General features: G+C 43.0%; 1 protein-coding gene across 3 annotated transcripts in view; it reads right to left on the reverse strand.

Annotated features, from left to right (window-relative positions):
• Positions 1-630: 630 nt before the first annotated feature.
• Cdc14a (cell division cycle 14A) overlaps positions 631-27,058 on the reverse strand; it is a 175,947-nt gene continuing 149,519 nt past the window's right edge. For 2 of the 3 annotated variants that reach the window (XM_059266134.1, XM_059266132.1), the window contains exons 12-15: positions 26,028-26,140; positions 24,755-24,802; positions 22,348-22,470; positions 21,142-21,688 (exon numbers count right to left, since the gene is read on the reverse strand). In XM_059266134.1, coding sequence (XP_059122117.1) covers positions 21,223-21,688; positions 22,348-22,470; positions 24,755-24,802; positions 26,028-26,140 — 750 coding nt within the window. In that variant the 3' untranslated portion in view covers positions 21,142-21,222. Of the gene's footprint in view, positions 2,704-21,141; positions 21,689-22,347; positions 22,471-24,754; positions 24,803-26,027; positions 26,141-27,058 lie in introns of those variants that run through there. The other variant, XM_059266133.1, reaches the window with a different exon arrangement.

Genomic DNA, 27,058 nt, shown 5'->3' on the forward strand with positions numbered 1-27,058 from the left:
AAAGAGTTTGCCTAGCATGAAATCTGGGGCTCTATCTCCAGCACTAGGAAGAGGAAAAAACAAAACAAAACAAAACCAGACATAAAACCCCCTTCCCATCCACAGAAAAGGGTTTCCCTGTGCTTTCTGGAAAAGGGCAGGATGGGGTTACCATAATAGCTCATCTGATTTAGTTCTGTAATTTTTCCTTTAAGAAAAATGTTCATTCTTCTTCAAAAGGAACTAACATCCAGCATGCTGGACAAGCATCATCTATAGATGCAAATGACATAGCAGGACCATAGTCTTGGGTCCTTAATGGTATTTTATTCACAGAAAGGAAACTCAGAGCCATAAAGAGAGAGAAGAGAAACCCAGTATTCTCTGATATTTGTGAGACTCGAAGTACAAAGTTGCTCTGAGCGTGTGGCCTTGTGCACAAGGAGCAGCATAAGGAGAACAATACAAGATCAGCTGAAAATCAAAAATTCTGAGCCCCAGGAAGCCAAAGATAGCCAACCACATGGAGTCACCAACAACTCAAAATCCAAATGACAAATGTCCAGGAGTAAATTGCATAAAACTTTTATTTATTAGCAGTGTATTCTTCTACACTTCAAAATAGAACAAAATATCTTCTGGAAGATAGACTATTCATAACAAAATACATGGCAAACAATTTTTATTATAAGTGGAGAATCTCTCTGCTATATAATCTCTATATTATATACATCTCCTTCTTGATGTGCCTTATGCATGTACATGTGTATAAATAAGCTTAAGACATACACATGTAGATACATAGGACATACATACACACAGAATTGTGGAAAATTTACAGTAGTCAACTTTACAATCATTTTAGTAGCTGCACTCATTAGTGTTCATAGAACAACTAAAAATGATAATATGGTTCTCTTCCCCCACACCTCAAATGTTGCCTCGATTACTTTTCAATGATAATTTGAAAGAAATAGTATTCTCTCTCTATACAATGAACCAACTTTTTAGAATAATAACTCATAGTAAAATATTTTACTTTTCAACTTTAGAAAAGATATACAATTTAATTCCTCTCTATGTTTTCTAAACACATATAATTCAACTTTCCATCAGGTGAGTGCAATTATTTGGTACTGCAGTTATGGGAAATTATGCTAACACACCTGAGTCAAACATTCATTCCAATGCCTTTTCAAAAATGTAAAACGTGAACAAGGTGTCTTACTGAAGCATATATACTAGTCTGAAGATACCACCTCCTAATAAATACATTATAAATAACTCAACAGTTGGAATAAAGCACTTTGCATGAATCAATTTAACTAGCCTTTGCCCATTCTCAAGCAGCCTGGGAGAGAATCGGTACCTAAGACTCTCTTATCTCATATGGACAAGAAGCCAATTGGCTTCTGGAAACAAATACAGAATCACACTTACATGAAAGGGCTGAACGTACCCTTGAGGGCTCTTTCTCTCTGACATCAGTTCTAGACAGACCCGTGTGTACATCTGGGGGAGGTGCTCCATTAAAATATCTCCTTTAGTGTACAGATCTACTTAGCAGCATTTTCTTCGGGTTATTCCTTCATTGCTTTGAAAATGACATCAGACCATGCATGCTTACAAGGCAATGACCACCTCGTACCCAAAGCAGAATGTTCTGAGTTATTAACTCTTTTGAAGTGCTGTTTTTTGTTTGTTTGTTTTTTGGTCTTTAACAGCATTATTGTACATTTACTGAGAGTGTTCTTACAAACCGTCGACATGATTCTTAAAATCTGTATCCTTCCTTTGCCTATTTACAAGAATGTATAAGCAAAATAGATGATTTAAGGCATTTTTTTTAAAGCACTCATGAGAGGAGGAAAGAAATAAAAGCATTTGGAATGTTCTGTCATTTCACAGAGGAAAAAAAAGTCATGCTTTCAGGAGAGACTCACAGCGATTTCTGATACTAAAGAGATGCTAAAGTTTTTTCTTTTTTTTTTTAAGCCTCCTACTCAAAAGGTTCAAGCAGAGAAACAAAGGGAAGGTTTTTTTTTTCCTAAATAAACCCTCTCAACATCCCCACTCTTGGTCGAGATGAATTTGGATGAACTCCAGTTCAGGCAGACTTCAGCAGAGAATGCTCTGATCTATTGGACTCGTGGGGGAGTACTAAAAATCACTTTCTAGACATGTGCTCCCTCACTTTTACTTAATAAGGAAGAATTATTTACTCTTTGTAGACAAAACCATACTAAAGCTAAACAAATTTAAAATACAAATTTTTGGTAGCAAACAGCAGGAAAGTCTAAATCAAAATATAGTCTAGCTTTTACATAATCTGATGTACTTATAAAATTATCAAAATAGTCTTTTATAAAGTTCATGATACATATATAATGTAACACTGTACATGTAAATGCAGTAACAAATGCATTACCGAAACACATTAAAAATAACCTTTTAAAATACCAAATTCAACATTAAAACTGTCTTTACAGGTGTGGACACCTCCATAAACAGCATTACAGTGCATTTGTAGTAGTCGCTAGCCAGTGCTCTGGTCTCAAGTCTCCCAACGGTGCTATGTCTACCACTCTTTAAGGTAAGCAGACAGAGACATCCTCCGGGCGAGCAGCCGTTCCTGTCCACACTGCACGTCCCGATGTCTCAGAATGGAACCGCCTTCACTGGTGTGGCAAGGCCTTAGTAATGAACATATTCAGACTGAAGGGACTGTGTAAGGAGAGACATAAGCTGAGGTTAAATTCCATCACACATAAAGCTGCAAAAACGTCATACAGCCTCCGCCTTCAACACAAGGCAGTTCAGGTCTGTTATATAAAAGACACATGAAATGAACCAAGGAAGCAAAGGGGAAGGGAGAGAACGCTTTTACTAAGAAAGCAAGACACTGGGTTAGGTAAAGTGATCGTTAGAAAATCTTCTCATTTCAAAAGACTTAATAATGTTTAACTGTGATTACAATCAAGTAATAATTGAAAGTAAAAGTATGCCATCAATTTGATTCTCGAGCCTTAGAGTAGAAATATTGACTCCTACTCAAAAATATTAAATGATAGTTATAACTAACTGAGAGCTGTTAGAACAAACTTTGGATTTTTTTTAACTTAATACACGTAAGTGGCATGTAAACGTTTATCAAACAGAATTAGCGGCCACTTAAATACAGTCCTTATGAATGCTTGAGTTTAATAAAACTTTATAAATCTTTTTCCATTACGGGAACAGAAAGTACAACTAGCTCTGGACTCTGATCTGAGGACCCAAAGGCACGGAGAGCACAAGGGTCCTGTAACGACTTCACAGCAGGTAAGCGCCGGTGACAATACACGTCCTTGCACATCGACTTGGACACCGATAGAAGAGGAGCGTGAGGGGCGTGCGTCAGAGTGCCAGGACAGCAGACACAAACCCCGAGAGGAGCGAAAGCAGCGGGAAGCTCAGCAGAGCTGTTTTTGAGCAGCACATAGTGGTTAGCTACACAGACGATCCAGACAATTCTAAGCATTAACAGCCCTTTGTGTGGTTCCCCTCCTCAGATACCCAGAATGACAAAGACTACTTGGTTCTCTACAAGACACTTTCTTTTCTCACAATAATTTTTCAAACTGATCTGCAGCGTTTTGTTAACAGGATGTATTTTATCAATAGATCACACTGATTTCAAGACTGGTCCAGTTTGGTGATGACATAGCTATTAGTCTCTCTCTCTCTCTCTCTCTCTCTCTCTCTCTCTCTCTCTCTCTCTCTCTCTCTCTCTCTCTCTCTCTCTCACACACACACACACACACACACACACACACACACACACTCTCTCTCTCTCTCTCTCTCTCTCAAACACACACACACACACACACACACACACACACACACACACAGTCACTTACTTTCCAAAGAACTTAGGAAAACACAAAACCAACTGTTCAGCTTCCAAGTCCCAGGAAACTTTACTCTGTATCAATAGCCATTTACTAAACATTTTTAACCCAAGTTAGCAGTTACGGTCCTTATTCACAAAAGGCAAAACCCACTGTCATAACACAGGAAATAAAGGTGGAGATATTTACTTAGTTAGACAGCAATGTGCACAGTGTAAAATTGACATTGTGTACTACTAGCAAAGGACAGGAGGAAGAAAAAAAGGGCGGTTCTCTGGGCTAAAAGAGGCTCAGTGGTCAAGAAAAAGGAAAAAGGGAAAAGGGTTTTCTCAGGTTAACTTCCTTGATCTGGATACGGTTTATATAGCCAAGCTTCAAAAGAGCGGGGAGATGATAAGAACTACGCACCAGAATGTAAGCAGAGGGAGTGTCCTGTGGGGTGGGCTAATGCTATCAAACCTGCGTGCTTCCAGCTTGTGGGACAGCAGCTGCTGTATTAGTAATCACTGCCCTAGCTGCTTTCCCCGGCGTCTCCTGAAGTCTGGAAATGAGTCAGAGGCACAGCCAGTCAAGTGTCTCCCTGGCAGCAAGGTCACCACACCTGCACATTACAGACACTGTGCCTGCTCTGCAATGTTCAACTTGTGCTTTTGCTCCAATTAGAAAAGTTGCAAATGCTCTCACTAACAGAAATTAGAAACTCCTTACACAGCTTGCAAATTCACAACACAGTTGTGTCTGCAAGCATCTCTTAAAGCCTCGGGGCTTCGTCAGTCGCCAATCAGTGCAGAATACAGCAAAGAGCAGTCAGGTGACTAAAACTTCCTTCAGACAGCAGGGTATGCCGTGAACCTAGGTGTGTGTTCATAGTTTTAATTTCCTAACTCCCTGATCTGGAAAACGGAACTCGTTTAGAATCCCTCAGGTTTCTGTTGCTCACACGAGGTATGTATTCACTGGTCTCCTGACTAAAGCTTTTGCTTTTTGCCTTGCAAAGTCCACAAACCCTGCGATTTGGTCCAGCTTCAAATACAGTCCACACAGTCCCTCCTGCCTCGTGTTTTCCACACCTAGCTTGCTCTCTCACAGTGCTGAAATGGCTCTGCAGATCTTTGCAAACAAATTTGGCCGAAGCAGGCCCTTTTGTCCTGCCAGGTCACTTGTTTGACAAACAGTTATAGATGTATCAGGCAGCGTGGGATGAAAATGCAATACTAAGGTTCGAGGAACAAATCATACCCCACGGTTTCTTTCTTCATAGGGTACAAGGAAAGTTATAAAATAAAATAAAATAAAATGTCAGTAAAAATGTGTTTAGCATATTATTGCAACTTCAGTATTTTGTAAGAAATTGACTTCCTTTTATTCTCAATGCAAAAATAAAACTCTTGAATGAAAAAGACTAAAGGGGAAAGAGAAACACCAGCATCTACAAGATCTGCTGACTTCAAGAAATCACAACTAACACTTTCAAGGCCTTTTATCTGGGGGAGGAACAGTGTAGGGTGACAGAAACAATGGATTCCAAAGCACTGCGTGCCTACAGAATGAGCTTAGGTTCATGGGCCTGTGCTCAGCCGGGAAGACCCTGAAGAAAAGCGTCACGTATGCTACATGTGGTATCTCAGCACAGACGATGCATGCCCACGCCTCCTTAGCTGACAGGTTAACTGGATGTACACCATAAGGAATCATGACTTCAGGCTTCTTGCACAGACACCGACAGGACTCCAAACTGTACAGAATGTCTTCTAACTGTCTATATGTCACAGAAGTACAACCCAAACTCCAAAGGCTTTGAACTCTAAAATGAGCAGACATAAACAAACACTGAACGGTGACCTCATATGATGGGTACAATCAACACACAGGCACAAACAACAAACCACAGCAAAAGTGCAGACTGCTACCTTCACACTATAGCCACAGAGTGTATAGCAAACATAATGCCGTTATATCCAGACCCCATTCCGTGTGTGTGTGTGTGTGTGTGTGTGTGTGTGTGTGTGTGTGTGTATGTATGTAAATAAAATTCAAAATCATTTCAGATGAGTGGTGTTCAACCAGTACTAATGTAACAAAGATAGCAACCAAGTTACTAGATTTTTAATTTTTATAATAAAAATGTGCTTTGTATTTGAAAAACACTATCATTGCTACCATTAACTTTATTAAACCAGATGAAATAGAAATTATTTGGAGTTCTTAATAAATGAGATACATTACTTGCAGGTCATCTATTCTGAGAGACTCACTGAGTACTTTTCTGGGTGTTGGACACAGTTTAGCTATTTTTTATGTATCTACTCATTACATCCTTCCTACCACCCATTTCACAGACGAGGAAACTGGGGCACATAGCAGTGAAGTTATTTGCCCCAGATCACTCACTAGTAAACGATGGAGTCTGAAGCCTGGAAGCCCAGCAAACATTTGTCCTGTAATCACTACCTACCCCGTGTAATGGGCTCTTCCACCCCAATGAGAACCAAGTTACATAAATTACAAACAGATACCATATGTGTTACATTAAAGGAGATAGTAGAGTTTAAAGTTATGTTTCCTCAGAACTGAGTAAAAACAAATCATTCTAAGAACATTCACATGGCCAGATGTGGTGGCCCACACCTTTAATCTCAGCATTAGGGAGGCAGAGGCAGGAGAATCTCGATGAACTAGAGGTCAGCCTGGTCTACGCAGTGAGTTCCAGATCAGCCAGGGCTACACAGAGAGACCCTGTGTCAAAGGCAAATCTACACTTTGAGTATTCTGGGTAAATAATGTTTTAATTCTGCTTGGAAAGCATTTTGGGTTTTTTCCCCAAACATATTTATGCCAGTATTTCTAAAATAAATAAAGACCATGATGAAAATAATGGAGATGATCACGAGACTTGAAAGGTAAAAATCATTTTATGTTCACAAGCGTTCACATAACTGACATATTTAATCTGGAGTTCACTTGGTCAGTAAGTTCCATGGGGCTCTCAGACTAGATCAAGTCCGTTATGAATGCATGGCACTTCACTGTTCTAGTATGGAAACCATAAAATAATGCAGCAATATTAGACCTGGGAAACAAGGGTGAAATTAATTGCTTGGCATTTTCAGTGTTCTATGTGAAAATACAAACACATTCAAATACATTCAAATACAAAACACATTCAAAGTGTTCTATGTCAAAATAGGAGCTTCCACCTAGAAGCCCCATTCCCTGAAACGTTTGACGTAAAACAAAGTATTAGGTAAAGAGATAAAGACTGCTTGTTCTGATCGGGAAACTCACTACCAATCTGTTTTGGCAGATGTACGCATTAACTTTAAAGTTTTCGCTCTCCTGAGGGTGTTTCTTTCTTAAGCCGCCCAGCTACTCAGTCATGGCAGAAAATTGTCTCCTGATTATAGATACACTTGCAGTACAGACGGTTAGTAAATACAACCGTAAGCTGGCTGTCAGAAGCAACAAAGAAGAAGAGATGACGGAAGATTAGCATCTTGACAGCAGATGTGTAGGGAGGTGTCTGCTGTTCCGATGGTTTTTATAACAGCTCTCAGGGTTAGCCCCTCAGGGAGTCAGAGCCATTTCTGGAACCCTGTGCGGCCTTTTGCTACATTGAATTTCTATTTCTCTATTTCCCCGAATCTCTTAAGAAAGAAAAATGTGGTCTCTTTGTTATCCTCAGTGTGAATTCCAACTCTAGAGGCAAAAATGAAACAAAAATAGTTTACCATTTTAGGTAATTAAGAAAACTATGTATTTGGTAATGGGGGTTTATTTCTACTCTAGCACCCGAAGTGTTAAAGAACAAGTAAACACTGGGGATTCTCATCTACAGCTCCCCTCATGTTCCTCCCTACGTCCTTCTCATGTCTGTACACTCACTTGCGCCTTCTTTTTAACTGCTTAAGAATTAACACACAAAACATGCACACCGATACATATGTCCTCAAGTGTGGTTTCTCAACACTTTCAAGAGCTCCTTTCCAGCGACATAATGCAAACTTTTCAGGGATGGTGGAGGAAACACCGCTGGAGAAGGCTTTATGGTCAGCACAAAAATCCCAACAGCTGTGATAAAATCGGCCTTGAAAGGTAAGGTATATACATTTTCCTCCTGTCCTTTGTGTATTCCAAAAGCCCCACGGTGTAACAAGACAATTCTGGTTAATTAAAACACGATGTAAAATATTCTTTTACCTTCCTACATGGCTTTTAATAGAGCCTTTTTCTGGGGGAATTTAATATAGGCTTTTCAACAATCACAAAGAGCTCACTGTCAGATGATGAGTTGTTGACACCTGCTTGACTCCGTCAACCATGACATGAGTGTTTTCAGTTCATCCGAACCCCAAAACTACACGGATGCAAGCTCGCTTTAAATTTATTCTCTGCTTTAGCAAAGCCACACTCCTTCAAAACACTGACAACTTCCGGATTACTGTACACTAATGTTAAAACTGAAAACTTGCCTTTCTTTTGACTAGCGTTTCACACACGAGCAAGGCTAACAGGGGTATGGGGCCTTCTGGGCTCATGTGCCCTAACATGAGCACAGATACAGCATCATCCAGCCTTTAGTTCAATGCTGCCATTAGGCACTCTCCACACTGTGGAGCTGCAGGAAACAACGATGCACTGAGCAGCTCAAAAGCCAGCAGAGGAGAGAAAATCGTGGATATGTGACTGTGTGAGTGACAGGTGTGTGAACTGCTGTACGGGAACTGGGAAGCCAAAAGGCTTTCTACCTGGATGGGTCACCGAGGTGTCATCGAAAGAACCTGTTTCAGCAGGCCAGGAAACATAAAACCAGTCACAGAAAGGAAAAAAAAAACAAAACAAAACACCGAGTGGGTGCCATGTGCTCAGCTTCAGGCTCAAGCAGGGCATGGATACAAGGATGCCAAGACCCCAAGAGCAGCTGCTGATAAGGACGCAGAAAACAAGGCACAGGCCTGATGGGGAAGAGTCTGGAGTGGCAAGCCAAGAGATCAAGACTTGTTCCTGTGGATGGAGCAGAACCCCTGAACAATGACAAATGAATACAGCTTCAACTCGGTCTTAGAGACTAATATGGACAACGAACGGCATGTGAGGCATTAAAGGCGAGAAATGCCTGTGATAGGGAGAAAATACAGAGGGGCTATTTAATAGTCCATGAAGACCAACTCTCACAGCAGACGTAAGAATGGAAGGACTCTGAAAAGCAGGCACTTCATGAGGAGGCCTGAGGGGACCTAGAGGCAGCTGTGGCAGACTCAAAGACTTCCTAAGTGATGTGCTGTCTGTGCAAGGATGCCTAGCCCATGTGAATGCCTTCTGTATATGAGAGGGGGCTGTAATAAAAATAGGCCTCATATATAGAAAAAGAGTCAAGGAATGGGGAGTGAGAGAGAATTTCAAAATTTTTGAAAGAAAGAAATGACCTACTCAATATGTAAAATTATAAAAATATATCATAAATAAGCCTACAACAAATAGGTAAACATATCCCAAAGCTAGATATGAGATATCCAAAAGTTAGATGTCATGTTTCCTACCTGCCTGTCTCGCCTCAGGACTGTGGGATGCAGGGATCCAGGGCCCACAGCCATGAGATAAGCAACTCTCTATGCAAGAGAGGAGTGATGTGGACAAAATGATCAAAATAGGATGGCTTCAGAAAAGTCTGACTGCTATAGTCAAGTGTGGCCAAGGAAAGCTGCACAGGAGAGTCTGGAAGGCAGAGGAAAGAAGGAAGGTTGAGTAGGTTGGGAATACAGCACAAAGGAAATGGCAGGTAGGTGGAGCCGGAGGTGTCCAAGGCGGTGAGGAACTGCCTGACAGCATCGGGAGATTAATGCTCACCAGCAGAGTGCAATGATCTTTAAAAGTTGATTGGACAAATTCCAAAAGGCCCCCAAATGGGGAGCTGCAGACTTAATGTCAAGATAGACCAGCAAGCTCTGCTCCAAACAAACCCCTCCATGGACAAATTAAATATTTGTAAAATATAAAGAAGAAAGCCAAACCACTACAGGGCGCAAAGCAAAATCAACATCTTTGTGACCTGGAAACAAACCAAGCCTCAGTGGTAAGCCACTGACTACAGAGTTGGAGACAAACAGAGGTGGCCAGCTGTTCCGTTCTCAAAGACACAGGGGCCAAAATCCCCAGGCATGAAGCCAAGGGTGGCTCAGGCTCTCCCAGCTGTGAAAGAAGGCTGGGAGAACCCAGGGCCACTATCCTCAGGCCAGGCCTTATTCAGAGCTACATCCATGCCTGAGAAGAAAGCCTGAGCCCAGCTCACCAAGGCAAGAGCCTGGGTCATTCAGACCAGTTTCTAGACTGAAAGACCCCAAGAATAAACAGAACTCAGAAGAAAGGAAATGGTCAAGGCAGCAGACATGCTTGTCACCCTGATATAACCACTGCATGCCAGAACATCACATTGGATGCCATAAATAGGCATGATTATTATATAAACTTAAAAAAATGAAATGAAACTTCAAAAAAAAAAGGAAACTCATTAGATGAAGGAGAAGCAAGCCGACAGGAAAAAAAAAAAAAAAAAAAAAAAACCACCTCCCATCTGGGGCTGGGAAGACGCCTCAATGAGCAATGTGCTTGTCATGTAAACATCAGATCTGAACTCAGATCCTCAGTGCCCATACTGAAGCTGAGCACCATGGTACACACCCGTTACCCAAGGACTAGGGAGACAGAGACAGGATGAGCCCTGGAGCTTACAGAACACTCGGCCTTGTCAGTCAGGGAGGGTCTCAGTAAGAGGCCCTGTCTCAAAAAATAAGGTGGAGAATGATAAAGACAGCAAACATCAACCTCTGGTACACACACACACACACACACACACACACACACACACACACACAGCCTCGAATTCAGTGTGAACCTGCCAACTGCATCTAAGACAATGTCTCCCAGGCAGAAACGCAAAGCATCAGGGAGAGCTTTGTTTGCATCTAAGACCCTCAAGGAACAGATCATAGAACAAGAAGCCATGCAACTCAAACAGGGAGGTCTAAATTCAGACGGGTGGCCTTAACCACCAAGGAATCAGAGATGCTAGGTAAGAAAGATGAGGCCACTGAAATCATTGCACAGTACTCCATAAATAGGCATACACTCGAGAGCACATACTGTAAAGACAACTAGTACCTGGAAAACAAAGGGGGGATTCAATCACAGTATCAGTTAGAACTCAGGATTAAAAATATAAAACAGGTCAGAAATATTGAGGACGATGTAGCAGGAATCTTAGAAGGTCTTATTAATAAAATCAAACCTGAGGCCAGTTATTGGGGTGAATGCTGGAAGATCAGAGAAGCAGAACAAGCCACAGCTACCTCACCTTGCCAATTCTTTCTTTCTTTCTTTTTTTTTTTTTTTTTTTTTTTTCCCAAACAGAACCTTGACAGGCTCCAGCATGAATACCCTGAACTCACTTTCCTCCTGTGTTAGGGGCTTTCAGCTGGTAGGCAGCTGCACGCTGGATGGGAGGTTTTACCTGTTTCTCTCCAATGTTCAGGGAGGAAGTAAAGGGAAGGCAGAAAAGTAGCATCTGAAAAATGAACAGTTGAGAGTCTTCCAAGACAGAACACAAGAGACCAAAGAGCAAAGACTGGCCTGAGTCTACGCCTAGAGGTGTTATGGAGACTAAGAAATTTCGAGGCAAAAGAAAAGTCTTCTTGCAATACAACCAATCCTACAAGACTCTGAAAGAATCTTAAATTGGAAAGTGGGTATTTTAAGTGGGGGTTGGCAGTGGGAACTCCGTGAGAGAAGGACTAGAAATGAGGGCTGAGGATGAATGGAGTCAGGAGATGCCTGTACGGAATTATCTATCGAGTAAGGGCTTCCTGGGCTACAGAGCAAGCTCAGACCAGCCCAGACAACTTAGTGAGACCTGCTCCCAAAAATATCAAGCAAAAAAGTGCTGAGGATATAACTAACTCAGTTATATATGTGAGGACAGAACTTGCTTAGCATGTGACAGGTTCTAGAACAATCCTCAGTACCACAAGGCAGAAAAGAGAGAGAAAGAAGATGAAAAAATGAGTGAGTAAATTTAAGTTTAATAATAAAGGCAATTAAGATAATATAAACCACCTCAATGCCGTACTTTTTGTTAAAATCAACTTTGCCACTTACTTTCAATTTTGTATTTGCAAAGTGCTTTCAAATGGAGGGACGAAAATAGCTGATGGGCTTTACAGAGAAAGTCAATGTCAACCCATTGTTTAGCACTGGAGACTTAAATTACAGCGGGGTACATCTGCAAACACTGCATAATTAGCTGTATGCAAATCTAAAGGCATCACCCGCACCTCGCTGACCTTGAAACAATGGGATATTGTTTTCAATCATATGTAAAATGCCCAGGTCTCTTGGAAGAGGACAAAAGAACAGCAGTGTTGAGCAAATGCCAAAGAGATGACTCAATGCTGGGACCCAGTTCATGTTCTTACTATTACTAGTGTCTCGGTATCTCTCCACTGAAAGAAAATGCATCCAATCCAAAGCAAGGTCAAAACAAAGACGAGAGGTCAAAAAAAAACCACAGCCATAGAAATCTAGAATCGTCTCCACTATTAAATACGCTAACATTCAAATAAACACATGTGAATTCAAAACGTTTAATGAATTTCACCTTTGGTTTGTCGTTTATTATTTTAGTAAACTTTTCACAGTGATTCAATGACTAAGTAACATATTTAAAGCAAGGATGGGGTCATTATTTTCAAAGCAGAGAATGGGCATCAAGCCGACATCAGGAAAACCCATTACATATGACTGAAAGGGAGGAGTATTTCACTGGGAGCAGCCACTGAATCAATCAACCAGTAGCTCATCATTGTCATCTAATGTTCCAAATTAACAATGACGTACGCTTGAATACATACTTGCCAATCACTCAGTGGATTTTCATCAAACTAGTTATATACGAGGCTGGAATTCATTATTTTTATCTCATCCCAAGCCCTACATGAAGCACCAATTGTCTCTAGAACATACCTATAGTCTGCCTGTCGTAGAACACGGAAGAACCTAAGGATGCACTGGCTACTCAGTTTACTCCTCCAGAGTGCTCACAAGCAAAGGGACACCCAAGCCAGCTCAGCGTAAGAATGGGCCCTAGGCCATGGGAACACAGGGCTGCACTCTACTCAAACTCGACTGTGGGATTTAAGTGCCAAGATGAGGCAGGCATGGCGGCACAGGCTGCCATCGGGCCACTTGGGAGGCTAAGGCAGAAAAAGCGACAGTTTGAGGTCAGACTGGCTTACATTGTAAGACCTGTGTCAAAATTAGGAGGGGAGACAGCGGAGGAGGAGGAGGTGTGAGGAGGGGGAGGAAGAGGAAGATAAGTAGGAGATAGAGGAAATGAAGGAGGCAGCAAGCGTAGTGTCTAAGGAAAAGTCAGAAGAAGTATGTATTTCCTTTCAACTTTCCTTCCAACTTTAGATCAAGTAGGTTTTTCAACTTTTCATTACTTTGTGTGTCTGGGCAACATGTTAAAAAACCATGAAATTCAAGAACCTCGTGAAATGTCCATATAAAGGAAGTTGAAAACTAAGACAATTTGATATATATGAATAATATACAAATACGGATGTTCACGTATAGAATTCAAATATTTTATGTCAATAAAATAAAGTGTTAGATATTCACTGATAGACACACAAAAGGGAAGCCCTTGAGTGAGTTCAATTTGTTGAGAAGAGGAGCCAGACAAGAGCAGACACCTTCAAGGAAGGAAAATGGGTGAAGGGAGCAGAGGGCTTTAAGAAATGTCTCCCTGAAGCCAAGAGTGGGTGAGAATACGATGCAGGAAGAATGCAAAAGACCACAGTGTTTGGGGATAATACAGGGTAAATGAAGACGCATAAATCCAACAGAGACTAACCAAGTCCTTACAGAAAACATCCGCCAATTCTAAAATATGAATTCAAAGCAAAGGAGACGGAGTTAAGATCATCAAAGATGCCAACATGACAAAGGGAGTGAGAAAACAGCGGAACCAAGAATCCTGGGAACATTCTAGAAAGAACAAGCGCCATTACTGATGGTACCTGCAGCCTTCACCAGGGCAGTATTCCTGAGATACCTGACAATTGAGGTTTGCATGAACAACAAAGCGGCTCCATGCAGCCTACAATTTTAGAAAAACCACCAGAAAAAAATTGAGTAGGTGATGCTCAAAGCAGCTTCTGGAAGATCTTATTGTATGTAGGAAAGGGTCTCATCAAACATAGGCGCCCGACAGCCGCTGTTCCAGCCTCTTGCTCTAAAAGGCTGTCCCCACAAAGCGGCAATTAATGGGAAGTCCAAAACAGAAAAGAACAATCTCTTGAAATCTTACAACTGAACATGTACATTCTTTAAAATAAGAACACACTATTATACAACACCTCATGTTCGAATATCATAAAAAAAACATGCCTATGTAAGGACCCTAATTTTTTTGAGGTGATTAAGTTTTCATTTACAAAACTACATATAGGTTTAGGAGAGATGGCTCAGCCTTAGAGCACCTTTCAAACAAGCCTGATGGCCTGAATTCTCTCCCTGGAACACACAGAAAGAAGGAAAGAGAGACCCAAGTTTATAGAGTTCTCCTCTGAGCTCCACATGCAAATGCTATGGCACGTGTGTGCCCACACACACATATCATCCATACACAGGCGCCAAGCGTAGCAGAGAGGGCTCTGACAGGTCTCCTTGCTTCTGGTACTCCACCAAGAGCTCCCTTCCACACAGATGAAGAAAGTATCTCCATCAAATCAGATCTTTCCACAGGCATAGTCAAGGACATTCTGAAAAGAACTTCAATAGCTCAGAGGGGAAAAACAGTGACAAACGGAACTGCATGAAATTAAAAAGCTTTGTGCTGAAAAAGAAACAGAACCCTCAGAGGGGGAGAAAATCTTTGCCAGCTATACATCTGACAGGGGCTTCATATCCAGAAATATGCAAAAAAAGAAAAACCAGAAAACCCTAAATCATCTGATCAGAAAAATGGACAAATGAGCCACACAGACAAACACAAGTGTTGTCACAAACACAAGTGACAAAACACGCATGAAATGTCTAACACCCTCCAGCCATCAAGCAAATGACCATCAAGTACTAACTACCTTGAGAGTCCATCTCACCTCGGTCAGAATAACTGTCATCAAGAAAACAAAAAGCAGACAGCCAGTGGTGGTGCATGTCTTTAATCCCAGCACTCAGGAGGCAGAGCCAGGCGGATCTCTGTGAGTTCGAGGCCAGGCTGGTCTACAGAGCGAGATCCAGGACAGGCACCAAAACTACAAGGAGAAATCCTGTCTCGGGAGCGGGGGTGGGGGGGGGTGGGGGGGTGGCGGGGGGTGGGGGGGGTGGGGAGCAACACAAGTTGATGAGGCTAGCAGGGACACCCTTATCCACTGACGGTGGGCGTGCTGGCCGGTTTTATGTCAATCTGGCACCAACTTAAGTCACCTTGGAAGAGGGAACCTCCATTGAGAAAATGGCTCCACTGGATTGGCCTGTGGTGCGTTTTCTTGATGGACATCCATGTGGGAGGGCCCAGCTGACTATGAGGGGTGGCACCCTGGGGCTGGTTCTATAAGGAAGCATGCTGAGCAAGCCAGTAAGCAGCACCTTCCATGGCCTCTGCATCAGCCCCCGCCTTCAGGTTCCTTCCCTGTTAGAGTTCCTGAAGTGACTTTCCTCAGTCAAGGACTGTGACATGGAAGTGTAAGCTGAAACAAGCCCTCCACTTCCCAGGTGGCTTCTGGTCCTGTTTATCACAGCAACAGGAAGCAGACTGAGATACTAGTGGAGTCACTGTGGATCTGGTGGAACTACTACCTGACTCACTATAGCACTCCTAAGACTCTAAGTCAGCATGGCACGGACATGCTTGCACACCCATGTTGACTGCCACATTATTCTCAGTAGTTAAGATATGGAACCAAGCAAGATGCCCGCCAACCAGTGAGTGCATAAAGAAAATGCAGTATGTATATACAATGCCGTTTTATTTAGATGTAAAGCATGAAAACATGCCATTTTCAGGAAACTGGATGGGACTGGAGATCATGTTGAGCTAGATCCATAAAGACGAGGGCCACATTTTGCCTCAGATGTAGAATCTAGGTTTTAGTATGTGCATACCAACATACATGTATACATATGTGACATGAAAGTGGAGGGAGGGGTTGCTGGGAAGGAGAAGGAAGGAACAAGAGAAGGTAAAGCAGGAAAAGGACAAGTCATGTTTTCCGCCTTATGCCCCACATACACGCACACATACACATGCACACATATGCACTCATGCATGCACGTACACATACACACATGCGTGCACATGCCCACACGTGTGCACACACAGACACACACACCATGAAAGCAGAGGAACTACTTGAAAGGAAGAAAGAAAGCAGAGAAGGGAGGAGGGGAAGGAGGGGAGTGGCGAGGGTGTGAAGATGAGCAAAACATAACAATAGACACACACAAAAGGTCACAACTTTGTACACTAAAAAGTTAACCATTGACCTGGACATGGCGGCACATGCCATTAACCTCATCACTCAGGAGTCAGACAGATGAGTTCCAGGCTAGCCTGGTCTACATAAAGAGTTCCAGACCAGCCTGGTCTACATAAAGAGTTCCAGACCAGCCTGGTCTACATAAAGAGTTCCAGGCCAGCCTGGTCTACATAAAGAGTTCCAGGCCAGCCAGCGATACACAGCGAGACCCTTTCTCAAAAGAAAAAATTATAATACTATTTTCAAAGCATTAATTGTACAACTAAAACATCAGCTCTGTCGGTCCTTCTTGCTCTAAAGGCCCCCACACCTCCTACTCTGCTTCTTCCTAGTTTGGCTTCAGCTCAACCCCCAGCCTGGTCTTCAGCCGAGCGGGCCTTCAGCTGTCCTGGCCTTCAGTTGTCCCGGCCTTCAGCTGTCCTGAGAAGTCGCATGACTCTCCCTAGCAATAACAGCTGACAAGCACCAGCAATGTTGATGAGCAATTGCATGATACTTCACAGGATTTTTCTCAAGCAAACACTGAAACCGTTTTACTACAATGGACATCGTGACATTAGCTTCAACACTCTGTAAATCACCAGTCATTTTCAAAGCCACAGCCATATATTTGTATGAAATTTACCAAAAAAAAAATCATATATTCCTTATCTTAAACAGTTCTGAAATATTACACAAGCTTCATACAAACAAGAAAAATTGATTTGCCTCTGATTGTTATAATTACATTATTTCCCTGAGGCATGGAGAATAGTTAAATAAGTTGCCAAGTACTTCCACTAAAAAAAAGGTGTCAGAAACAGAATTTGAACCCAGGTAAACTTATTTTCAGAACCTAAGACCCCAACTACAGAACTGAGGTGTAACTCAGTGGTACTTCTCCCCATTGCACAGAACAGCCATCCCCCACCTTCCTGCCTTCACTAGGGTCCCTCACAGGCTCCTTTTCAACCCTAAACTCAAATGACTAAAACATTAGCCTTTCCTTACAGTTTCCCTGCTCATTGGGGAAAAAAAAATGAGATGTTGTTCATATGTCTGTCATTTACAACTCTATCTTTTTAACCCCCTGTAATAGTCCATACACAACATAAAGCCTTCAAAATACTGTATTTGCAGGATTTAAACTGCCCTAGGTTCAAATTATGGTTCTGTTGTCTGTTTGCAGGACAATCTTGGGCAGAAATTTAATCTCTCTGCCCCTTGAGATTTTTAAACATAGAACAGAAGTAATCACTCTTACCGTCCTCATTCACTTAAACTTCCATCCATCCTTTTATCCAATCAACATATACCTGCTGCGTGCCTACTATATCACAGGATCCAGGCATGTAACCATGGAAATCAAGGTACCATCTCTGCTCCCACAGTGCTTAAAGCCTACGGGACAAATCCACAGTCCTGAGAAGTGCTACAACAAAGACCAAAGTGGGATATAGAACAGTTTCTAGGAGGAACCATCATGCCGGAACTCAGACCTGGGGGTCAGGTGAGGACGGGGTGATGAGCAGCAGCAGTTCAGTGAAAAGTGTCATTAAAAATGTAACATAGCAAATCTTCAAGACAGATACCACAAGCAATTTCAACTTAATAAAACACTTCCACCCCACCCACACCCTTGTCACATGCCCCTCATTTCTCAGGCACTTGAAAAACCTCTCAGTCAGGAAGCAAATTGCTTTCTACAGCAAGGAGGTCACCAAGCGTGAAATCTTGGGCTTTTGCACTGGCCAGTGGAGACAAGACTAAGCCAAGGGGTCAAGATAAGGAAATGAAAACCTGATTCTCCCTTGGCACTCTGTCACAACTGCAAGGATTCCTCAACATTTATTCCTGTTTTCCATCTTAAAGCCTTTAATGACAGAACAAGGAAGTCATTTTTACATTTTTCTGGGGGCTGAGCTGCAGCAAAAAGGGAGAGAGCAATTGCAGCTTTCCAAAGAGATGCTAATTGTAGCTTTTAAAATATTAGACTCCCTCTAAACACCCATCACCCCCACCCCCCAAGAGTTTCTGGGTCTTTCTTAAAGGTACAGGGAGGATATTACCATGCCGACTCCATATTCTCATCTAAGAAGTTTAAAGTGGGCTGTGTGTGTGGTGGGGTGGGATGTACATGCCACAGTGCACGTGTGGAGGTCAGGGGACAACTTCAGGTGCTGTCCTGACCTTCTACCTTGTTTTGGGACAGAGTTCCTGTCATATGTCACTGGGATGTGTAGGCCAGGCTAGCTAACCTGCAAGTTCCTGGAAATTCTCCTGTCTGCCTCCCATCTCACCACGGGAACACTGTGTCCAGCTGTACACGGGTTCCAGGGATTTGAACTCAGGCACTCGTGTTTGCCAGGGCAAGGACTTGACTTCCCTTAAAATGCTTCTGTTGAGTGAGTTGGTCCTACTTGCTCTTGGGTCCTGCATTGCTTTATCCTCAGCAGCACTGACTGGCAAAGGCCAGTCTCACAGAAAAGCTTCGTGCACTATGAAGGAGGGCAGTTTCCGACCCCCTACTTATTTCCACATGAAGTGGGAAGCTCCATGTTCATTTGGATGTCCTACCAACCAGTCATCAAGGGCAGAACTTAACTCCACGTTACAGGGGGCCACAGAAGGCTGCAGAGGCAATGATAAAGGAAGGAAGGTCTGCGGAGAGGACCGGCGTGAGAGGGAGGAAAGGGTAGCCATACCGGCAATTCGAGTCCTAAGTGCCTTTCTTTACAATGCACTAATAACAGAAGAAGCGGGGTGCTGGCCGCCCAAATGCCCACATTTTATAATTAATTACTGGAAACTCACCCCATCCCAGCCAGAAAAAGAGGGATGTGGAGGAGGAAGAAGGGAAAAAGAAGCAACGTGGAATGAGGCCAAAGTTCACTTACGTAAACATCATGGGGTGCAGGAAGGATCTGTACTGCATAAAGAATCCCACCCCTTCCCCTAGGCTCCAATTAGCAGAGGAGAATGGGTACCCACTTCTCCCTCCTAAACAGGGATCCCAGAAGATAAGACTTTGCCAATTTACTGATGCTCCTGGCATCACACTTTAAGTGTGGATGGCACAAGCCTTGAGCAGCGTAATCTATGAGCTGTTTGTATAATTATTTATATGACACTTTTCCTGGAAACATAAAGATCTGCGCTCAGTTCTAAAAAAGAGGCTGATCCACAAAACAACGTATGAAAATATTGGCTGAACTCTACTGAGTCTGTGAAGTACAGGATGTATCAACACAGTTGTAAAAGCTTAAATACAACGTCCTCTCACATCTAGCGCTCACCCTGCAACCCCGACCTCCACTCTACCCTGGCCATGGCTTTCCATATTTATGACACAAATCTCCTCAATGTATTTAAAGGGATTAGAGTCAGATCAGAATCAGGTCAAAGAGTGGGCAGATGGCTAATTGGAATCCTGATCTATAATAGAATCTAAAGTATTGATGAGACGCCCTCTTCTGGCCTCTGCTGGCACTACAGGCACATGGTGCACATACATACTTACCTATATACATACGGCAAAATGCCTGTATACATAAAATAAATGTGAAGGTTAAAATTTTTAAATAATGATGAAATTTTTCATAGAAATAAAAATCAGACAAGGACATTTATATATGCTAGAATTTCTCTTACAGAAACGATTGTATGGCATGTAGGGAAAAAAAAAGAACAATTTTTGAAAAGAAGCTTATAGTAGAGATGAATCCAGACAGCCTACACATGAAAACATACACACAGAACACACGAACACACACACACACACACACACACACACACACACACACACACACACATTGCATCACTGCACTCTCATTTTAGGATATATCCTCATATAGGCTAGGGAAACTGGGTCCCAACATGGCCTAACCATGGAGGCTGTGTTTTGCTGAGTGGGCCACAAGCACTCAGCAGTCCTTTTCTTCCTCTCCTCACTGACCCTGTAGAAAGCAGTCTTGCCCTAATGATGGGCTGAGCAAATAGCTAAAGAGCAGGGCCGTGGCAGAATGCAGACAGAGCCTTCCCAGGGAACCAGGCTTGCTCCTGCCCAGAGCGCAACCAAGACGCCCACCATCACAGCCCCTTCATATGTTGGATATAGTTCTATTTGCCCTCTTCCCCTCTCAAAACTAAATTCACATCCTATGGATATCAGTGCCTCTTGACACAATCAAAATTTTAAATTTGTGGTAGAGACTTGACCAATAGATCTTCACACCAATGGGCCTAGTAAAAAGGGAGCCTGGTGACTAAATAAAGATCTTTTTGGCAAAAAAAAAAAAAAAAAAAAATCATTTGCTGTTCTCACTTGTCTCCAGAAGAGGGGTGGCTAATTTTAAATGTCTTCCTAGAGACTACGTGCTCCTACCTTGGCAGGCCAGGTTCCTAGCCTCCTCTCTCTGGCTAACAAGTTCATTTGCCACTTCCAGAATAATGGCTCAGCTCCGTGCAGGAGGCCTGGTGCTCAACCTTGGGAAGACACTGTTCCTGCATGCCCCACATTTCTTTACCCCAGATCCTGACCTCGGGGACTGGAGAAGCCATTCTCAACAAGCCCCCCTGAGCAAAGCAAAGGCTATGGATCGAGTACCTTGCCTGGTACCAGATATTCAGAATGGTTCGGAAACTTAACTGAAAAGTAACAAAGCCTATGGTGTCCACGATCCATAGAATGAAAGCTCTCTCCCTTTTAAGGAAAAATCCACCTCACCAGGGAGAGGGAGAAAAGAAGGAGGAAAACCCGGTTGAAACTCGGCATTTACTTGAAGAGGAGCCAGCAGAATGTAGCGCATGGATAGTTGCACAACACAGAGGGAAGGCGTCGATCAGAAGGCTTCCTTGGCACTATTAAATTTCTTTGGTGGCAGCCTCGGCTGGGAAGGCAAGGCACAAAAGTTGCATTCAGGGTTCTGAGGACCAAGAGGTGGTGTCTGTGAACTTACAGGGATAGAACGGCTCAGGAATCTCGCTGAGGAGGAAGAGAGCCCCCCCTGGAAGGAGGGTCTAAGGACGGTGGTGTGTTCCTCAGGCTTGGCGCTCAGGGGGCCTGGGGAGCTGTTCAGGTTGCTCCCAAGACCACTGCTGCTGCTGTTGCTGCTTCTGGTATACTGGTTGTTGTTGAGCTCAGGGTAAGTTCTGCCAGGTGGCTGGGAGCTGCCATTCAAGAAGCTGGTGAACGGGCTGGCTATGAACGCTGCCTTGGTGGGTGAGGCGGTCTTTTTGTTCTCGGGGTCATCCGTCACAGCGTTCAAGTTCCCTAGAGAACTGGCTAGCCGGGAGTTTACGGGGAAGCTGGGGGAGAAACACAATGTACACTCACATATGTAAACACAGCATCACAGGAACGCAATGAAGGTGATACTGATCCACACAGAAGGCGAAATGGCTTCATCACTCTTTATAACACTATCATTTGTGGCCTTATTCATACATGTTAAGTGCCTTGGTCAAAAAGTTAATCAAGACCCAAGAAACTGGCTTAAACACTGACTGGTCTTTAAATAGAACATTTAGAATTGTATCTGCCAGAGGCAAAGGGTAAATATAAGGAGAGCCTGGAAGCTGACTTAAGTCCAAGATTTAACGCAGACATATTCTTCTAGCATAGGATGACATCAAGCATTTCTACCCATTTGAGTTGGTTCCCACTGTCTGTACACACAGGGCGAGGAACAAGACTGTTGATCATTAGTAGGGCTGACTATATCTACATCACGTGAAGCAAAGTGGAGAGGGACCAGAAGACTATGATGGTTCACACTTACCCATCCCTTCTGAAGCCTCAGCCCCTGCCAGGAAGGAAGGACCAGAAACACCAGAAAAATAGCGGACTCTTTGGGGTTTCTCCACTTCTTCCCAGCCCCTCCTCTCACAGACCTGCAGCCTTATTCCTTGCCTGCAGACCTTTCTCACCTCAGGCTAGAGCCCTGGAAGAGGTAGAGAAAAATTACCTTCTTGTATTTGCACCCGAAGATGAAGAGCCTCTGTTTATCCTTTTGGCTGTCGCTGAAGGGGACAAACACACTTTGGGGGTCTTCACAGTAGACACAGATGGTTGTGGGGAAGAACTTAATCTTTGGAGGAGAAGAAAAGGACAGAGCATCACACCACAGTTGTGTTACCTAAAATATTCCACAGTGAACTATAACAAGGTAAATGAAGAAAGCTCAATGCCCTAAAAGTCCCCCTCAAACCCACCCCTTCCTTTCCAGCTGACAACCGCCCCATGAGTCCGAGGCCACCACTGCTCTTGTACTTTCCTCTCATTTCTCAACAGTTCAGACCATACTTTCCCTCTGATGAAATCTAAAACAGCTCATTCTGTTACTTTGCTATTCAAACCTTGTAACCTCTCTTCCATGTCCACAAAGCCTGCTGACGTCCTCAGCTTGGCTTGTGAAAACCTCTAAAATCAGACTTTGCTTCTCTGAGTGGGTCCCACAAAATTAAACCCACAGAGGCAAAGGGCATAACGGCCTGGCTTTAGTTGGCTCTCACCTGTCTCTACACAACAGATGAGGGACAATACCGTTTGTCCTCTGTGTGTGCAACTGCATCCAGTGTATTTGTCCCCTTAAACAAACAGGAAAGTTGACCAGACATGCTCAGCTAGCTGTGGGTGTCCTGACCAGACTGTTCACCCCTTTGTAAAGTCTGTGGACCCCTTTTCCCCTACAGGGAATCCTCTTCTCTCCTTGCCTCTCCTCACCTCTGGTCTTCCACTCCCCCGAACTCACTCTTATCACCTGCCCTTTAATGGTCCGTGTAGTTATCACCTCCCACCGCAGGGCATTATCGACTCCTCAAGCAGGATCAGCAGCAGCCTGTTTCAACTGGCCCACTCACAGTAAGTCACAGCTCTTCTACTGCCCTTCATCATCTCCTTCTTGCCTGTTTCCATCACTCAACAGAAGCTCCTTGAGAGCAAAGACTTGCTTGTCCCTCCTTTCCACTCCCAAGGGCCCAGCATGTGCTCTATAACCAAGGTGCCAGTGGGCACCAAGGGAAAATTGCATCCACTAAAGAGAGTCGGAGCACAGTCATGGCTTTAACACCAAATATCTTTTGTCATAGATAAATCCTGTGATGAAACTGGACCGTGCTTTCGTCTCTGCTTCACAAAGCCGTGTTCCACATTCCTTCACCACCCACCCTCCTGAGCACCGCTTATGCCATATTTTCCCCTCAAACAAAAGTGGAAAGTTACACCAGGAAAAGACTCCGGCTTTTGAAGAAGTCTGGGCCGAACAGAACTTCCCACTAGACAACATGGTTAGAGTGAAATCCTCAAAGAGAAAATGGCAGCGCCTTTGTCCTGTTTTATCAACGATACCGGCCAACCATTTCTAGTGTTCTCGCCAGGTGCCGCCACAATGGATCCTGGTAATACCAGGGTCTGGGTCCAACTCCAGGAGGATCAGAGAACTTTTTTTAAGAGAGAAGCACTAATATTTCCTCCTCTTAGGGGTGACAGAAAAAAGAAAACTACACAGCAGTGAGCAAATGAATACAAAAATAAAGAGAGCTAACAAATGGATGGGGGTCAGAATCCATCTCTGGGTTGGAAAGCAAGTTACAGAGCACTTCGGAGTTTACTGAAGACAGGAAGGTGCTGGGAGCTCAAAGAATACAAAGGTTACCACCACCAGCACCCAGCCTGAGGGCAGGGCGGGAATTAAAAATGAAGCATATTTCAGAGCTGGAGAGAAGGCTCAGTGACTAAGAACACTTGCTGCTCCTGCAGAGGACCCAGGTTTGGGTCTCAGCACCCGCATGGCAGATCACAACTGTCTGTAACTCCAGTTCCAGGGGATCCAATGCCTTCTTCTGAGGGCAGGCACCAGGCACACACACGTGGTGCACATACATACATGCAGGCAAAACATCCTTACACATAAAATAAAAATTAATAAACCATTTTAAAATAGAGTTTAAGCCAGGCACGTCTTTAATCCTGGCACTTAGGAGGCAGAGGCAGACTGATCTCTGTGAGTTCAAGGCCAGCCTGGTCTACATAGTGAGTTCCAGGACAGCCAGAGCTATGTAGAGAGAACTGACCTCAAAACAAAACAAAACAGAGAGAGAGAGAGAGAGAGAGAGAGAGAGAGAGAGAGAGAGAGAGAGAGAGCGCTTGTTTTAAAATCAGGAAGAAAGAGGATTTGAAAAGCTATAAGGTAGGCTAAGGATGTTGCTCGTGATGGAGCATGTGCAAGGCCTTGAGTTTTATTCCAAAATAAATAAATGGATAAAAAAAGTCGAGTAGTTATGTTTATTTTCATGGAGTCTGATGCTTGGAAAATATGTCTAAAAAGTCATATATATTTACAGCAGCTAGAAATGTATATTTATTGTCAGTACCTGAAAGTCTGGGCCACTGCCCTTTGGGGTCCTTTCATATCGTCTGACCTGCAGAAATCAAAGACAGCAGCTCAGGTATCACCAGATCCCCACAGTTAAACAAAGATGGCATTTGAGTCAGAGACATAAGGATACTAAACCATCAAAGAGAAAAACCATGCCAGTAGATATCAGCATACACTTTACAAATGAATCCTAATGCCAGCAGATAATTCATGTTTGTTATTTCACCAGGAAATACTTATAGCATCTTGCTTTTTCACAAGAAGGTGCCATTGTATCTGCTCAGTAGAGAAGTGTTTCCTGATGGTGCCATGGTGTTATCGTGGAAACTGAAATCTACCCCCTGAGAAAATATCAGAGAATTCAAAAGAAAACTCACATCTAAACATGGTTTCTGAGATCTGTACAGGATGGATTTGTCCTTATGCATAGATATTTGCTAAATTATACTTTCTTCCAATAAAGTGGTTCTCAATCTTCCTCATGCCGTGACCCTTCAATTACAGTTCCTCATATTGTGGTCAGCCCCAACTAGAAAATTATTCCATTGCTACTTCTTACAATTGTGCTACTATTAAGAATCATAATGTAAAATCTGATATGTGACCCCCCCTGTGAAAGGGTCATTCGACTCCCCCCCAGGGGTCACAACCCACAGGTTGAGAACTGTTGTTCCAATTTAACCCTTCCTTCTCCTGGAAGATTTCTTTTGTTTTCAACCCAATCACAAGGTTTCAACTGTTCTGTGGTCAGAAGCCAACTCCCAGATCTGATTTTGCTGACTAATTTCAAACTTCAAATTCAAGATGGCTCATAATTTCTCAGGCACATGGAGGAATCACTTACTCAAGTCTTAAAAATCAAAGGTGAAAGCAAGTCGTGGGATATACCAAAACTTGGTACAAGCTACTCTAACTCCACGCACTGGCTTCATTTCAAAACCTTGGCACACCAGGTAAGAGCTGCCACAGCACCAAAAACGCGCCTGTGAATCTCCAAACAGAATTTAGAACAGAGAACCAGAAATAACTGCTCAGCAGTTCGAGGCAGAATTCCAGACACAGAGACGTAAGAACTGTTTTCATAAGCATTTAAATTTTAGCTACTGCCAACAGTGATAAAACATACAACAGCTGGGCATGGGGGCAAAGGAGCAATACATCAGAAAACAGGTAAACTTGGCCTTTGTAGAGCGATACTCTGAAGTGAGGACGAAATGCTTCCCACAAATGGAAGAGCACTGTGAACTGAAAGGTTTAACATGGGTTACCTAAATGCACAGGATGGCGAGGAGCGGGGCTGCCTCTGGCTTTTTAAGGCACGTAGTTTGTCTCCCTGTGTTACGTTGTTTTTCATTTCCACATCTTCGTCTTCTAAATGACTCTGAAAAACAGACATGTCCCACAGAAAGGTCATTACAAACAGTTTAGCTTTATACCGATTTCCTAACAGAGCACAGATCATCTACAGTTCTAGATAACGGCATGGAAATGGTCTTGCTGTAGATGAAGTCATCTGAGTGTGTTATGAATTCAGCACTAAGTACACACTATGGAACACTCAGCATTTAAATATATGGGTCACCTTCCACATCAAAGGAGCACGGGCTGGAGATAGGAGTGTCCAAAACCTGTCTATGGCAATGGATCAAAACCAAGAAGACTCTCGTGTGGACACACTAGGCTTTGGAAAACAGCCTGGCATAACCCTGATCTATAAACACATCATAAATGTTTCCAGATATTACAGAAACCACCACTGCAAAGTCCATAACCTATTTATAAGCATGCATGATGAAATCACTGAAGACATCTACACAGTCACTGTCTGCATCAGTTAGCCCTACAGAAGCACTTGAGCCCTCTTGGGAGTTAAAGAGCCAACAGTACTCAATCAGGAAAGCATGCTTCCAGCTGAAGTTCCGTGAGTTGAAAAGTAGAAATGGCAGGCTAGTGTTTCCCCATGGTAATCCAAGAGGAAGGGCTTCCCATGGTAACTCAAAAGGAGAGGTGCTGTGGAGAGGTAGAAGAGCTAGCTCCCATCTACCACAACCAGGAGGTGGAAGAAGAAAGGTATTTTATTTTAAATTTTAAAAAAATTATTTTTTAAAATACATTTTGGTATTTAGAAATTCAACAGTGAAACCAGCAGTATGGTCTGCTTAGAGGTTTGGGGGAAGTGAAACGGGATTTTTTTTCCTAGCATTCTATATTCTTAAACATGATTTAAGCCATGTTTACATAATACCTGAAAATAAAATTAATTTTAAAAGACACTTGGTTAAATAAAATTAACAGGATA

The sequence above is a fragment of the Peromyscus eremicus genome, chromosome 6 (assembly GCF_949786415.1).
Source record: "Peromyscus eremicus chromosome 6, PerEre_H2_v1, whole genome shotgun sequence".
Taxonomy (NCBI): domain Eukaryota; kingdom Metazoa; phylum Chordata; class Mammalia; order Rodentia; family Cricetidae; genus Peromyscus; species Peromyscus eremicus.